This window comes from Plectropomus leopardus, chromosome 1 (genome assembly GCF_026936395.1).
Source record: "Plectropomus leopardus strain MGB_pleo_1.0 chromosome 1, ASM2693639v1, whole genome shotgun sequence".
In the NCBI taxonomy this organism is placed as follows: Eukaryota; Metazoa; Chordata; class Actinopteri; order Perciformes; family Serranidae; genus Plectropomus; species Plectropomus leopardus.
In genome coordinates, this window is record NC_142176.1 from 518,456 (window position 1) to 532,487 (window position 14,032).

Sequence of the window (14,032 nt, forward strand, 5' to 3'; positions counted from 1 at the left end):
TCATAAATTGAAATGACCGTTTTTTTCCACCAGAGGCCGTGAACGCAGCGCGAGGCATCGCGGCGGTCACGTGACGTTTTGTTGACGGTAGAGGACGGAGGGAAGATGGCGGCCCGCTGGAGCAGCGAGAATGTGGTGGTGGAGTTTCGGGATGCGCAGGTAACCGAGCCGAGAGCTCCGGGCAGGTGGGACTAAAGGGACCGACAGGTGGACAGGTGGACAGGTGGACAGGAGACAGGAGACAGGAGACAGGAGACAGGTGGAGAGGAGTTCAAAGCCTGAAGGAAAAAAGAAACAGTCAGAGTTCACAGACTCATGAACGTCAAACTGAATTTGAACTTTTTTATCGATCAAATATCAATAATCGATTCAGTTATTGAATCGGTTCTAAACGTGTTTCTGTTACAGCTTCGATCTGTGACGAGGAGAGCTTAAAGACAGCAGTTATTGATCACCAATAATCAGCTGATCAGAGCCGATTCACAACAAAAATGAGTTACTTTTGTCACTTTAAACTCGTGAAGAGTAACGAAGTACTTTTACTCTAATACTTCATTTTAGTACAAATTTGTTGTGCTTTTTTTCATGGTACTGTATATTTTTACTCCACTACATTAATCTGACAGTTTCAGTTATTTTAGATTCAGATTTTCACAAAAACACAAAGAATTAACAAAATCTGAAGTTTAGTTATAAATGTGTTTGTTATTTATATTATTTTATGACATTTCCTGACAGTTTGTTCGACCTGAAAGCATCGGACCATGATGGTCAAAATTCTTTAAACTAAATAAAAGTAGAAAAGAAACACCTAGATCTTCAACAATTAACAAAAAAGCAAATCTTTAAAATGATTTAGAATAAAAATAGAAAAAAAAATTATTAACAAAACTGCAAATAAAACCCCCTAAAAGCGTAAATAAACAAATAAAAATGAAAAACCGAAAAAGACTGAATGTTTTTCAAAATGTTTGGCAGTTCATTTTCTGAGAATCGACCGACTGATTAATCGACCGATTGATTTATTTGACGAATCATTTAATTAACAAAACATCGTTTTCATAAACTCTTATTTTGACTTCATTTAAATGTAAGTTTTCTTCGTTTAAAGTTGGTTTTAGAGTTAATCCAGGATTTAATCTGGTTTAAGAATGAATCCGGTTTTAGTCTCGACGTTGAAGTTTTGCCTAAAAAGAAAGAAAAGTAGAAGATCAGCCGTTTTCACATTTCTTCTTCGTGTGTTTTCAGGCCACCGCCATGTCCGTGGACTGCCTGGGCTCACACGCCGTTCTGTCGGGGTCGGTACCTGAACGCAGCGCAGACACAATAAAGTGATTTGGGCTTTTCGAGTGTTTCCCTGACGATGAACCCGTTTCTGTTTCAAACAGCCGGCGTTTCCTGTACATGGTGAACCTGGAGGCGCCGTCCGAGCCGCCGCGAAAAATCGGGCGTCAGAGCAAATGGGACGTGGGGACGGTCCAGTGGAACCCGCACAGGTCCGAGTCCCACGTCTTCGCCGCCTCGGTGAGTCCTGCTGTAAATAACAACGAAAAGCACAAAGAAAATCTGTGTGTGTGTGTGTGTGTGTGTGTGACCCAAAAAAAGTAAGAAAATAACAAGAAAATTAGCAAGAAAAGAAACATAAAACATAACAATAAAAAAAGAAAATGACCTGGAAATAAATCTAGAAGAAAATCTTACATATATATTCTGTAACATAATTTTAAATATATAAATCATAAAAAAGTTGGGTTTTTTTAGACATTTCCCCTTTTTAAAAAATATTCTCTGATTATTTTCTGTCTCAGTCTCTTTTTTTAAAAACGTATTTTCAGAAAAACTTGAAACAGTCGAAACAGTTTCAGTGTGTGTTTCTGAGTGTGTGTGTGTGTGTGTGTGTGTGTGTTCAGAGTAACCAGCGGGTGGATCTGTACTCGTGGAGAGACGGCTGTGGAGAAGTTCACACCTCGCTGCAGGGACACACTCGAGTCATCAGGTAACTACAGACACTTAAAGGCACCTGAGCAGGTAAACAGGAAGTCTGCACTCTGTGATGCGTTCACTGACCCTCTGTAATCTGCAGTGATCTGGACTGGTCCTGGTTTGAGCCGGAGTTCCTGGTCACCAGCTCAGTGGACACCTACATCTACATCTGGGACACGAGGTCAGAGCAGATGGATGATTATTGATTATTGATCACATTTATCAGTAAACATGATTAACTGTAATGGAGCAGCAGTTTTCAGTTTTCTGTCTGACTCCACAGAGACACTCGTAAACCCACGGTGGCGCTCTCTGCTGTCGGTGAGTATTTAAAGGAACAGAACGTATTTTATTTCTCAAAATCATCCAGATAAACTCCTGTTCATCTTCGTCGTCCTCAAACTGAAACTGACGATTTGGAATATAAAGAACAGGTGATTTTAACCCTTTGAAACTTGAGCTTGTTGGTTTGACAAAAATGCGGGAGGAAGGCAGAGAAACACCTCACAGGAAATTACCCAAAAATCTGCAAAAAGAAAAAACAATGGAAACTGAAAATTACATTCAAAACATAAAACACAAGAATAAAAAAGGAAATGACCTGGAGAAAAAAGGCATACTTAATGTTCTGTAACATAATTTTAAATGTTTACTGAGAATCATAAATCTAGATTTCATCTCTTTTTCCTTAATGTTTTAAAATTTTGTTTCGGTGATTGATTTTTCAGAAAGATGAAAGTTCATTAAACACGCTCAAGCCTCCACAGCCACCCTCTACCCCATGGCACAAATAATTAAAGAAAATAATAATTCTAATAAAAATTAATTTGATGAATAAGAAACAAAATAAACAAACTGTAGAAAAAAAAGTTAATAATTCTCTTTCTCTCTTTTTAAAACTAAATTTTTGATCATTTTCTTTGAAGCAGTTCCTTGTTTGTTGTCTTTTGTTTGTGTTTTTGTTTGTGTTTCCACCGAGCAAGGACACCGACTACTGCTGCCGCCTGTCTGTTTTCAGTCTGTTTTCAGTCTGTTTTCAGTCAGTTTTCAGTTTAACGCACAATGTGTCTCTCACGCATCCCGGTCATTATCGGCAACCGGAAAAGACGCACAGTCTGCCGTACACGCAATCCGCAAAACCTGTCCGCTCTCCCAGAAAGTGGTCCCAGCCCACACTCACTTACCTTTGGTCTTTGGGACTGTCAGTCCGCAGTTAACAAGACTGAATTCATCAGTTCACTGGTGAAACTCTCAGACATTCAGGTCCTAGCCCTGACTGAGACATGGATCCGCCCAGAAAACTCAGCTACACCAGCTGCACTCTCCGAGTCCGCTACGCTAAGCCACACCCCTCGCTCCACTGGACGAGGAGGCGGTGCTGGCGTGCTCATTCCTGACAACTGGTCTTTTTCCACCCTGCGCTCGTTGAGCAGCAACACAACATTTGAATATCATGCTCTAAATGTCACTGCTCCCATCAAAGCATATATTCTGGTTGTGTACCGCCCACCAGGGGGTAATCTGGATGGCTTTGTCTCTGAAATGGACATGTTACTCTCTGACATCCCTGATGATGGCACACCACTGATTGTCATGGGAGACATGAACATTCACATTGACAGTACTCTGGCTAATAACTTTCTGGCACTCCTCTCCTCCTTTGCACTTGTACTAGCTCCTTCTCCTCCCACCCACAAAGCTGGTAAAGTCCTTGACTTGGTGCTGACTCGTAACTGCTCCATAGCAGATGTGACAGTTACCCCTCTACACCTGTCAGACCATTTCTTGGTAAAATTTGCAGCTGCATTTCCGTAATTGCAGACACCCACTCAGACAATTTCCCTCCGCAGAAACCATAAGTCCCTCACAGCAGCACAGCTGTCTGATGAGGTGAGCTCTGCCATGCCTGACCACTCACACTTCTCCTCACTTTCTGTTAATGAGGCTACAGAAACACTCTGTTCCTCTCTGGCATCCTCTCTGGACAAACTCTGCCCCCTGGTGTCCAAACCAGCCAAGAAAAAACAACCAAGTCCATGGCTCTCTGAAGCTCTGAGAGAACAAAGAACTGGACTCAGGGCAGCAGAAAGAAAGTGGCGTAAATCCAAGAACCCACTGATTTGTCCTCATACAAACAGAAACTTGCTTCCTTTACCTCTTCCTTGCAGTCTGCTAAGAAAGCCTTCTATCAGAACAAGATCTGTGCTGCTACTGACTCCAGAAAACTGTTTATGGTGTTTAACTCCTTGCTTTCTCCTCCAGCTGCTCAGCCTTCCCCTACACTGACTCCAGACATGTTCTCCTCCTTTTTCACTGAAAAGGTGGCTGCAATCAGCAACCAGTTCTCTGAGCCTGACCGGCCCAGTCAGCTCAAACCCACTACTGCCGCTTCACTCTGCTCTTTCGCTCCTCTGACCGAGGATGAGGTCTCCAGACTTCTTCTGAGCTCAAAACCCACAACATGTCCTCTCGATCCAATACCCACCCGCATCCTGCAGACCATCCTGCCCACTATCAAACCTGCAGTCACACACATTGTCAATTCCTCCTCCTGTAAAAACTGGCACTTTTCCTGCTACTTTTAAGCAAGCCCGTGTCACCCCACTGCTCAAAAAGCCTAATCTCAACCCCGCCCAGGTTGAAAACTACAGGCCAGTCTCACTTCTACCATTTCTGTTGAAAATACTGGAGCGGGCAGTATTTAACCAGGTCTCTGAACACTTGCGGAACAACAACCTACTCGACTCCTTTCAGTCTGGCTTCAGGTGTGACCACTCCACTGAGACTGCACTCCTGTCAGTCACTGAGTCACTGAGACTGGCTCGAGCTGCTGGTCAATCCTCTGTCCTACTGCTGCTGGACCTGTCTGCTGCCTTTGACACGGTGAACCATCAAATCCTCCTCTCCACACTCTCTGAGCTCGGCATCTCAGGTTCTGTCCTATGGTGGTTCAAGTCCTACCTCACAGGCAGATCCTTCAGAGTGTCATGGCGAGGAGAGGTGTCTAGGTCACATGGCCTATCGACAGGGGTTCCTCAGGGGTCGGTGCTTGGTCCCCTACTCTTCTCTCTGTACACCACCTCCCTCGGTGCAGTGATCCGCTCCCACGGTTTCTCCTACCACTGCTATGCTGATGACACTCAGCTCTTCCTCTCCTTTCCACCTGATGACAGAACGGTCTCAGCTCGGATATCAGCGTGTCTGGCTGATATCTCCACTTGGATGAAGGAAGGCCACCTTCAGCTAAATCTGTCTAAGACCGAGCTCATGGTCTTTCCAGCTTGTCCATCTGTTCAGCCTCGGATCAGTGTCCAACTAGACTCGAGCCTACTTGTGCCCACAAACTTAGCCAGAAACCTGGGTGTCATGATCGATGACCAGCTGACCTTTAAGGTTCATGTGGCCTCAGTTTCTCGGTCTTGCCGTTATGCCCTCTACAACATCAGGAAGATCAGACCCTTCCTGACCCAACAGGCCACACAGCTTCTGGTTCAGGCTCTTGTGATCTCACGCATTGACTACTGCAACTCTCTTCTGGCAGGCCTCCCTGCATGCTCATTCAAACCTCTTCAGATGATCCAGAACGCAGCAGCACGTCTGGTCTTCAACCAGCCCAAAACAGCACATGTCACCCCGCTGCTAATTTCTCTTCACTGGCTTCCAGTGGCAGCCAGAATCAAATTCAAAGCACTTCTCTTGGCTTCAAAACAATCACAAGAACTGCTCCAGCCTACCTGGAATCCCCGATCCAGGTCTACTCTCCTTCTCGCCCGCTACGCTCTGCATGCGAAAGACGCCCAGTGCTTCCAGCCCAGCACGGCTCTAAATCTCTAGCCAGACTCTTCTCTTCTGTTGTTCCCAAATGGTGGAACAAACTTCCAAACTCTGTGCGATCTGCTGAGTCCCTTTCTACTTTTAAGAGACAACTGAAAACTCATTTGTTCCGAGAACACCTCGGCACTTAACCCGACTCTTCTCCTCTTTGCCCTTTGGGGTAAATTAAGTCAGAAGGTCCAAAACCCAGCACCTAATGATTATCTAGCACTGACAAAGTTGTGTGATGTTGTATGTTGACTGTCATCATAAGTAGTGATACTGAGATTGTTGAATCTCAGATGCTGAGATCGCTACTGGTTATTACTTTGGTTTCCAAAAAAAAAAGAGGGGGGTGGGGGGCTGTGCGGCACTTCTTCTGCCACTAGACGGCAATACCTGTGACCAATCACACCTGAAGCACTTTTTGCACTTACTAAGGGTTTTTTCCTTAAGTCTAAATTCTTGCTTGTGTTGTACGTCGCTTTGGATAAAAGCGTCTGCTAAATGAAACTGTAGAATTGTAGAATTGTGTTTTAGAGAGAAATCAAACTGATCTGTTTGGGTTTGAAAGGGTTAAATGTTTGTGAACGCAGCACACCTGATGTGGATCCAGTTTCAAAGGGTTAAAAACGTTGGAAATACTCTGTGGAGCTGACTGTCCTCTCGTCCTCTCCGTCCCTCTCGTCTCAGCCGGGGCGTCTCAGGTGAAGTGGAACAGGAAGAACCAGTACCTGCTGGCGTCCAGTCACGACGGAGACGTCAGGATCTGGGACAAAAGAGTGAGCGGACACACGGTGACGCTGCAGTGGTGAAGATGATGATGATGAAGGCGATCAGCTGTGTGAACGTGTGTGTGTGTGTGTGTGTGTGTGTGTGTGTGTGTGTGATTCTCTATGAACAGAAACCCAACACTGCGGCCGAGTACGTGGCGGCTCACCTGTCCAAGATCCACGGCCTCGACTGGCATCCCGATAACGAGTTCATCCTCGCCACGTCCAGTCAGGACAACTCTGTGAGGGTGAGCAAATCAAACGCACACCGCTGATTATTGATCATCTATCAGCATCTGTTTTTGTTTTATATAGTGACATCACTGTGACATTTCCTGGACTATTCACACTGAAAACACAAAAAACACTAAAAACACAAAAAAACCACTGAAAACACGAAAAAAACAAAACAAAACACAGAAAACAATCAGTCAGATGAAGAAAACCTGCGAGTGAGCGCAGCAGAAATTCATACGCTGATTATGACAAAGTTAGGCCCAAATGTGTGACGGGTGATTGCGGTTTCTCTCTTGTTGTTCAGTTTTGGGATTACCGGCAGCCCAGGAAGTACCTGAACATCCTGTCCTGTCAGGTGCCGGTGTGGAAGGCCCGCTACACGGTGAGCGTCAAACGTCACAAAAAACTTTATCGATCATCGTCACGACGACAAGACTTGAAAAGCCCACAGATTCAATCACAGTTAGAAGGATTTCTCTGTGATGGAATAAATCAGCCGAATATCTCGATCACACATCTAATGTCTCTGCTGTCCCTGATGTCTGTGTTGTCTCTGCTGTCTCTGATGTCTGTGTTTTCTCTAATTTCTGTGTTGTCTCTGATGTCTCTGATGTCTTTGGTGTCTCTGATGTCTGTATTGTCTCTGCTGTCTCTGATGTCTGTGATGTCTGTGTTGTCTCTGTTGTCTCTGCTGTCTCTGCTGTCTCTGATGTCTGTGTTGTCTCTGATGTCTCTGCTGTCTCTGATGTCTGTGTTGTCTCTGATGTCCCTGCTGTCTCTGCGTCCTGTGGTCCGTGGTGGTCCAGCCGTTCTCTAACGGTCTGGTGACCGTGATGGTCCCTCAGCTGAGGAGAGAGAACAGCCTGCTGCTGTGGAGCACGCTTGACCTCAACAGTCCCGTCCACGCCTTCGTGGGACACGACGACGTGGTGCTCGAGTTCCAGTGGAGGCCGCAGAAAGAAGGTGACCGATCACACGCCGACATTTACTTCACGCACATCCTAAAAAAACCCTCCAGGGAAATGTTCAAAAAATGCTCCTTTTCTTTAACTCCGGCTCGATTTCTTTCAAAACATTTAAAGAAGGAAATGAGCAACGAAAGAAATCAGTAAAAAAAGAAAAATTACCTGAAAATGATTATTTTTTAAAAAACAAACAAAAGAAATGTATAATAATTCAGTTACATATAGTTGTATATGTTGAATTTGTTCTTAACATTTTAGTTGGTTGTTGTCTTTTTCCACATGTTTTTTTTTTTTTAATCTCATTAAGCAGCTGTTTGTTGTTGTTGACGGTGTTTGTTTGTTTGTTTGTTTGTTTGTTTGTTTGTTTGTCTCAGGCTCGAAGGATTACCAGCTGGTCACCTGGTCCAGAGATCAGACTCTGAGGATATGGAGGGTGGATCCTCAGCTTCAGAAGGTCAGTGTGCAGCTCGCCGTCAGAGCGCCCTCCTCCTTCGAACGATGTCGCCTGATGTCACTCTGACCTCGGTGTGTTGTTGTTTTTATTTGTTGTTGTTGTTGTTGTTGTTGTTGTGTAGCTGTGTGTCAGCGACATGGTGGAGGACCTGATGGAGGGGATGTCTCTCACCGTGGAGTCGGAGAAGTCTCTGTCGTCTCAGGAGCCCGACAGTCAGCACGCCGTCGGCCTTGCCGCTGAGAACCTGCAGGGTGAGAAACGCTCCGTCAGAAACTCTCAACGACAAACTTTACATTTCTGTGTTTCCAGAAACTCTTTCATCAAATAATCACAAAATGTGGTCGTCATGGAAACACTCCGGCTGCGTCCCAGCTTGTAGTTCCAGGGTTCACGCACATTTTCTTGGAAGAGATTTCAACATTTTTTCATTTCACGGATCCATGATAAAATTTTAACCCCTTCAGTGCCAGGTTTTTGTAATGATGCCACTATGTTTTTAGATTAAAAAAAATAATCATGCTCAGACTGTAGCTGCTGACAGTCTGGGATATGTCAGTGTGTGAGTGTAGCTGCTGACAGTCTGGGATATGTCAGTGTGTGAGTGTAGCTGCTGACAGTCTGGGATATGTCAGTGTGTGAGTGTAGCTGCTGACAGTCTGGGATATGTCAGTGTGTGAGTGTAGCTGCTGACAGTCTGGGATATGTCAGTGTGTGAGTGTAGCTGCTGACAGTCTGGGATATGTCAGTGATCAGCAGCTACATTGACTGTGACAGGTCACCTAGTGGAAATAGCATGTATTTCCTCCAGATGCCAAATATGGTCAAAATGACCTCATCAGGTGGAAAATAGTCAAAATGACAAATTCAGAGTCAAAAGCCCAGAATGACACCCAGAAATAATACAAGTCCTGTTTTTCTGCTCTGATGGCTGTGGGATCAAAAATGTCAGTTTGAATGGGTTTCAATGGAGCATTTTTGGACCTGAACAGTCTGAATGTAACTATTTAGTTTCCACAGTGTATTTTAGACTTATTGTAGGAGCTGAGCTGCAAATTCACTGATTACACTCAAATACACAATCTGGACTACATTTAGGACACATGCATCAACACACACACACTTATCACAACAGGAAGAAGAAAAGAGACTAAAATGAGACCCCTAAAGGGTTAAATAAAGAATATAAAGTATTCAGATTTTCTGTCATTATAACAGTGAGAACATGATGTAAAGTGTATGTCGTACAGTATTAATGCTGAGGCTGAAATAATGCTGATATTATTATCTTCATCTGCTCACGAATCATAACATGAACGCACCTGTGAGTCGTCCTCTTAGTGCGAATGTTTCCGTCCTCCGTCTGTCCTGTCTGTCCCTGTCCCTACGTCCCGTGGTCCCTCAGATCAGGACGGCGGTCTGAGCTCCGTGGTGGGTTCAGGTGTCCCTCAGACGCTGCAGCAGGAGTTCTCTCTGGTCAACCTGCAGATCAGAAACGTCAACGTGGAGGTGAGACTTCCTGTCTCTGTGAGCTCAGCAGCTCTCTGATCCCCAAACTCAGATTATTATTATTATTATTGTTATTATTATTATTACTGTTATTATTATCATCACTGATTCTGGTTTTATATTCGACTTCAGGGGGAAAGTTTTATTATCAAAATGATTAAATGTAAAAACGCAGAAGGATATTAAACATGTCAAACAGGAAGTGACATCAGACTGCGCGGCGTGTTGTTGTGTGCAGATGGACGCGTTGAACCGCAGCTGCGTGGTGTCGGCTCACTTTGGCAGCCATCAGGTTCACCTGGTCGTCAAGTTTCCCGCTCAGTACCCGAACAACGCCGCGCCCACCTTCCAGTTCGTCTCCCCGACAACCATCCCCTCCGCCACCAAGACGAAGATCCAGAAGGTACCGATGACCCTGAACGCACCACAGTGCATTTAACACCTCCCTCTGTGATTGGTTGACTGAATTATGACAGTTGAGTAAATAAATGCATTCTATAAAAAATATTAAATATAAAATAAATATATACATAATAATAAAAATAAAATAAATGCTAAAATAAATAAATAATTTAAAACATAAAAAAATTAATGAAAATATGAAAATTAAAAAGGAAAGCAAATAAATAGGGAAATTAACATAAAAGTAGAAAAAATATAGAAGTTAATTAAAACAGAAATGTTAAAATATATTAATTAATTAATGCCTTCAATTCATTTTTATATTTTATTTTCTTGAAACTTTTAATGGCATATTAATGGCATAATAATTTACTTTTTTTTTTTTTTAGTTTTGGCAACTTCTGTCCTACATGTTGAATGATTGAAATGATTTAAATAATGATTTACTTAAATCAACATTCCTTCATAAATATCATCTGTATAATTTTATTTAAATATGTTCCTGTATTTTGTTTGTTGTTTGTTATTTTTGACGTTGATTTAGTGACTCTTTGTCTTTTTTCTGTTCAGATTCTGACCGACACGTCGCTGCAGAAAGTGAAGAGGAACCAGAACTGTCTGGAGCCGTGCGTCCGTCAGCTGGTGTCCTGCCTCGAGTCCGACATGGTGACCCCGCGCACACACACACACACGCACGCGCACGCACACGCACACGCACACACACACACACACACACACACACACACACACACACAGCTGTGTGAAGCAGTTTCATGACCATGCTGTGTCTCCTCTGTCAGACGCAGGAGGACGGTCCGGCGTCGGGCCCCTTCGTTCTGTCCAATCCGGTCACTCCGGCGCTGCAGGCGTTCCCTCGAGTCACCAACACGTACGGATCCTATCAGGTAACAAATGTTCACGCTCCTGCAGCAGAAAAACTCAGGCGGACATTATTCACAGCAACAGACCAGCGTATGTGTGTGTTATTTTATTACTATTATTATTTTTTAAATTTAGATTATTATTTATTATTTCCTGTTAAAGCGTCACGCTGGAGACAAACACGGTGCCTTCTGTCTGCTTTTCTTTGTCTCTCAGGACGCCAACATCCCGTTCCCTCGCACCTCAGGCGCTCGTTTCTGCGGCACAGGCTGCCTGGTTTACTTCACCCGACCAATCACAATGCACCGCTCGGTCCCGCCCACTGAGCCCACCCCCAGGTACACACACACACACACACACACACACACACACACACACACAAATACACACACACCAATAAAATAAAATAACAGGTGAAAAGATTTTGTTCGGGACCAATTCTTCTCTCAATTAATCATCTGGTCACAAAACAGGATCTGAAATATAGGAAACAAACTTCAGGTGAAAGTCAGGTGAAAATTAAAAAAAACCTCTGTGGTTTTCCAAAGTCAAAGTGAGTGAAAGTTCATGTAGAAACGTTCTTTGCACAGTTTCACTCATTTATTATATCGGCCATCGTTAAAATAAAATGCAGGGACAGATAATCGTCAAAATGCCAAATATCGGCCCCGATAATTGGTCAGGCCGATAATCTGTCAACCCCCAGTCAAGACCCCGAGACAAGACCCCGAGTCAAGACCCCGAGACAAGACCCCGAGTCAAGACCCCGAGTCAAGACCCCGAGACAAGACCCCGAGTCAAGACCCCGAGACAAGACCCCGAGACAAGACCCCCAGTCAAGACCCGAGACAAGACCCAGACAAGACCCCAGTCAAGACCCCGAGACAAGACCCCGAGACAAGACCCCGAGTCAAGACCCCGAGACAAGACCCCGAGACAAGACCCCGAGTCAAGACCCCGAGTCAAGACCCCGAGACAAGACCCCGAGACAAGACCCCGAGACAAGACCCCCAGTCAAGACCCCGAGTCAAGACCCCGAGACAAGACCCCGAGTCAAGACCCCGAGACAAGACCCCGAGTCAAGACCCCGAGACAAGACCCCGAGACAAGACCCCCAGTCAAGACCCCGAGTCAAGACCCCGAGACAAGACCCCCAGTCAACACCCCGAGACAAGACGAAGCATCGACGGGATTTAGTCAAAGACTAAACTGATCGACGGCTCGATGTAAACACGTCCTGAACCTACCTGTGTGTGTGTGTTTACTGTGTGTGTGTGTGCAGGTCGCTGTCAGCTCTGTCTGCGTATCACAGCGGCGTGTTGACTCCGATGAAGATGCGTTCAGAGTCTCAGAGCGCTCTGCGGCTGTACAGCGGCAGCCCGACTCGCTCTGACAAAGACACCGTGTCCATCTCCTCCTTCTACTACAAGGAACGGGTGAGAGACACACACACACACACACACACACACACACACACACACACACTCATCATAATGTCTGACTGCATTAATATGGCCCCTCCTCCTTCCTATTCTCCTCCTATCAGAAGCTCCCAATCTCTGCCTCCCGCCGCTGGTCTGTCCAAACCCTCCGTGATTGGCCGGTACTGATCTCTGTCCCTTCACCCCTCTTTTTTCTCTCACCTCCTCTTCCTCCGTCGCTCCTCCTCTCCGCAGCGGTCCTGACTCTAACGTTGTTCTGCATGTCCCTGATTGGCTGACTGACAGCTGAGCCACTAACTATGACATCATGCGCTCTGCATCTGTAGGATATTGAAAATAATTCACTTTTTTGTGTTTTTTTTTAATGATTTAAAAAAAACAGGCATTTCAAGGGTTAAAATTCTGAAAACGAATGAATATTTGATAATTATGATTAGGACTGATGGTTAAAAACATGAACTCAGTGAAAGCAGAAAATCATATGAATGTGTGATAAATTAACCCTTTTTTTAAGCTTGATTTTTGAAAAGTGCGATATCAAAGCGGGCACTAAAGGGTTAACAAAGTGCAGACGTCAACTTAAAGTATCCACACATCGATCGATCAGCAGTGAAAAATCCTGCAGCGTTAACCCTTTGAAACCTGAGAAGGTGATGAGCAACCTGACGAGAGAAAACCCAAAAATGATCCAGAAATTAGTCAAAAGTAACAAGAAAATTACCTGAAAATAAGATTTTAAAAAAAGGAAAAGTAAAAAAAAATCAAACAACATCAACAAAAAAATAGAAAGTGACATCACAAAAGTGCTCCAAAAATTCAAAAAATCAATGAGAAATATAAATAGAGTTTTCTGGATGTTTTTTTACTCATATTTAATAATTTGCAGATCATTTCCTGTCACCTGTACTTTTTGCTGCTCAGAAGGTTTTTCTCCTGTGTTTTTGGAAAAATCAACCAGATTCTCAGGTTTCAGAGGTTTAAATGCTGCTAAAAGACGAACAGTGATGGTGCTGCAGGTGTTAAAGGGTTAACAATGGTTATCATCATTAGTTACAGTCAGCTTCAGCACATTCACAGCCAATAATCCGGACTTCCTGTCTGAAGCTTTTCATGTTCACTAACAGCAGCAGGTAAGTTCCTGTCGTCACCGAAAACTTCATCTCTTCCGTTTTTACTTAATTTGAAACATTTCTGGTAATTTGGCTTCAAACCAGTTTGTTAATAAAGTGAAAACTAACACGTTCACACTGCGAGACGAACTGAGGGCGAGCTTCAACACCGCCACGCCCTCAGAGGACGAACCAAGTCTCAAGTCTCTGGACTCAAGTCTCAAGTCTCTGGACTCAAGTCAAGTGTCAAGTCCTAAACTACGAGTCCGAATACGCTGTTCACCAAATGTACTGCGGCTTTGGTAACAGAGACATTATATATATTAAAGGACCAAAACGTGTATTTATACGTTGAGAGTTTGTGAAAAGTTAGTCTATAGCGGCGATGTACAAAAATATCGGCATGACATCGTATCAGCACATATCGGGCTTAAAATGAACATTTCTGCCGATATGACGGACGCGA

General features: G+C 44.2%; 1 protein-coding gene across 2 annotated transcripts in view; it reads left to right on the forward strand.

Annotated features, from left to right (window-relative positions):
• Positions 1-14,032, forward strand: part of wdr59 (WD repeat domain 59) — a 19,575-nt gene continuing 5,543 nt past the window's right edge. Inside the window, exons 1-19 of one of the 2 annotated variants that reach the window (XM_088089891.1) lie at positions 1-159; positions 1,249-1,298; positions 1,389-1,524; positions 1,911-1,996; positions 2,084-2,164; positions 2,267-2,304; positions 6,490-6,578; positions 6,701-6,817; positions 7,111-7,188; positions 7,613-7,769; positions 8,146-8,225; positions 8,347-8,476; positions 9,628-9,731; positions 9,970-10,134; positions 10,704-10,799; positions 10,934-11,038; positions 11,232-11,353; positions 12,298-12,451; positions 12,562-12,618. In XM_088089891.1, coding sequence (XP_087946017.1) covers positions 106-159; positions 1,249-1,298; positions 1,389-1,524; positions 1,911-1,996; positions 2,084-2,164; positions 2,267-2,304; positions 6,490-6,578; positions 6,701-6,817; positions 7,111-7,188; positions 7,613-7,769; positions 8,146-8,225; positions 8,347-8,476; positions 9,628-9,731; positions 9,970-10,134; positions 10,704-10,799; positions 10,934-11,038; positions 11,232-11,353; positions 12,298-12,451; positions 12,562-12,618 — 1,899 coding nt within the window. In that variant the 5' untranslated portion in view covers positions 1-105. The remainder of the gene's footprint in view (positions 160-1,248; positions 1,299-1,388; positions 1,525-1,910; positions 1,997-2,083; positions 2,165-2,266; positions 2,305-6,489; positions 6,579-6,700; positions 6,818-7,110; positions 7,189-7,612; positions 7,770-8,145; positions 8,226-8,346; positions 8,477-9,627; positions 9,732-9,969; positions 10,135-10,703; positions 10,800-10,933; positions 11,039-11,231; positions 11,354-12,297; positions 12,452-12,561; positions 12,619-14,032) is intronic. The other variant, XM_088090245.1, reaches the window with a different exon arrangement.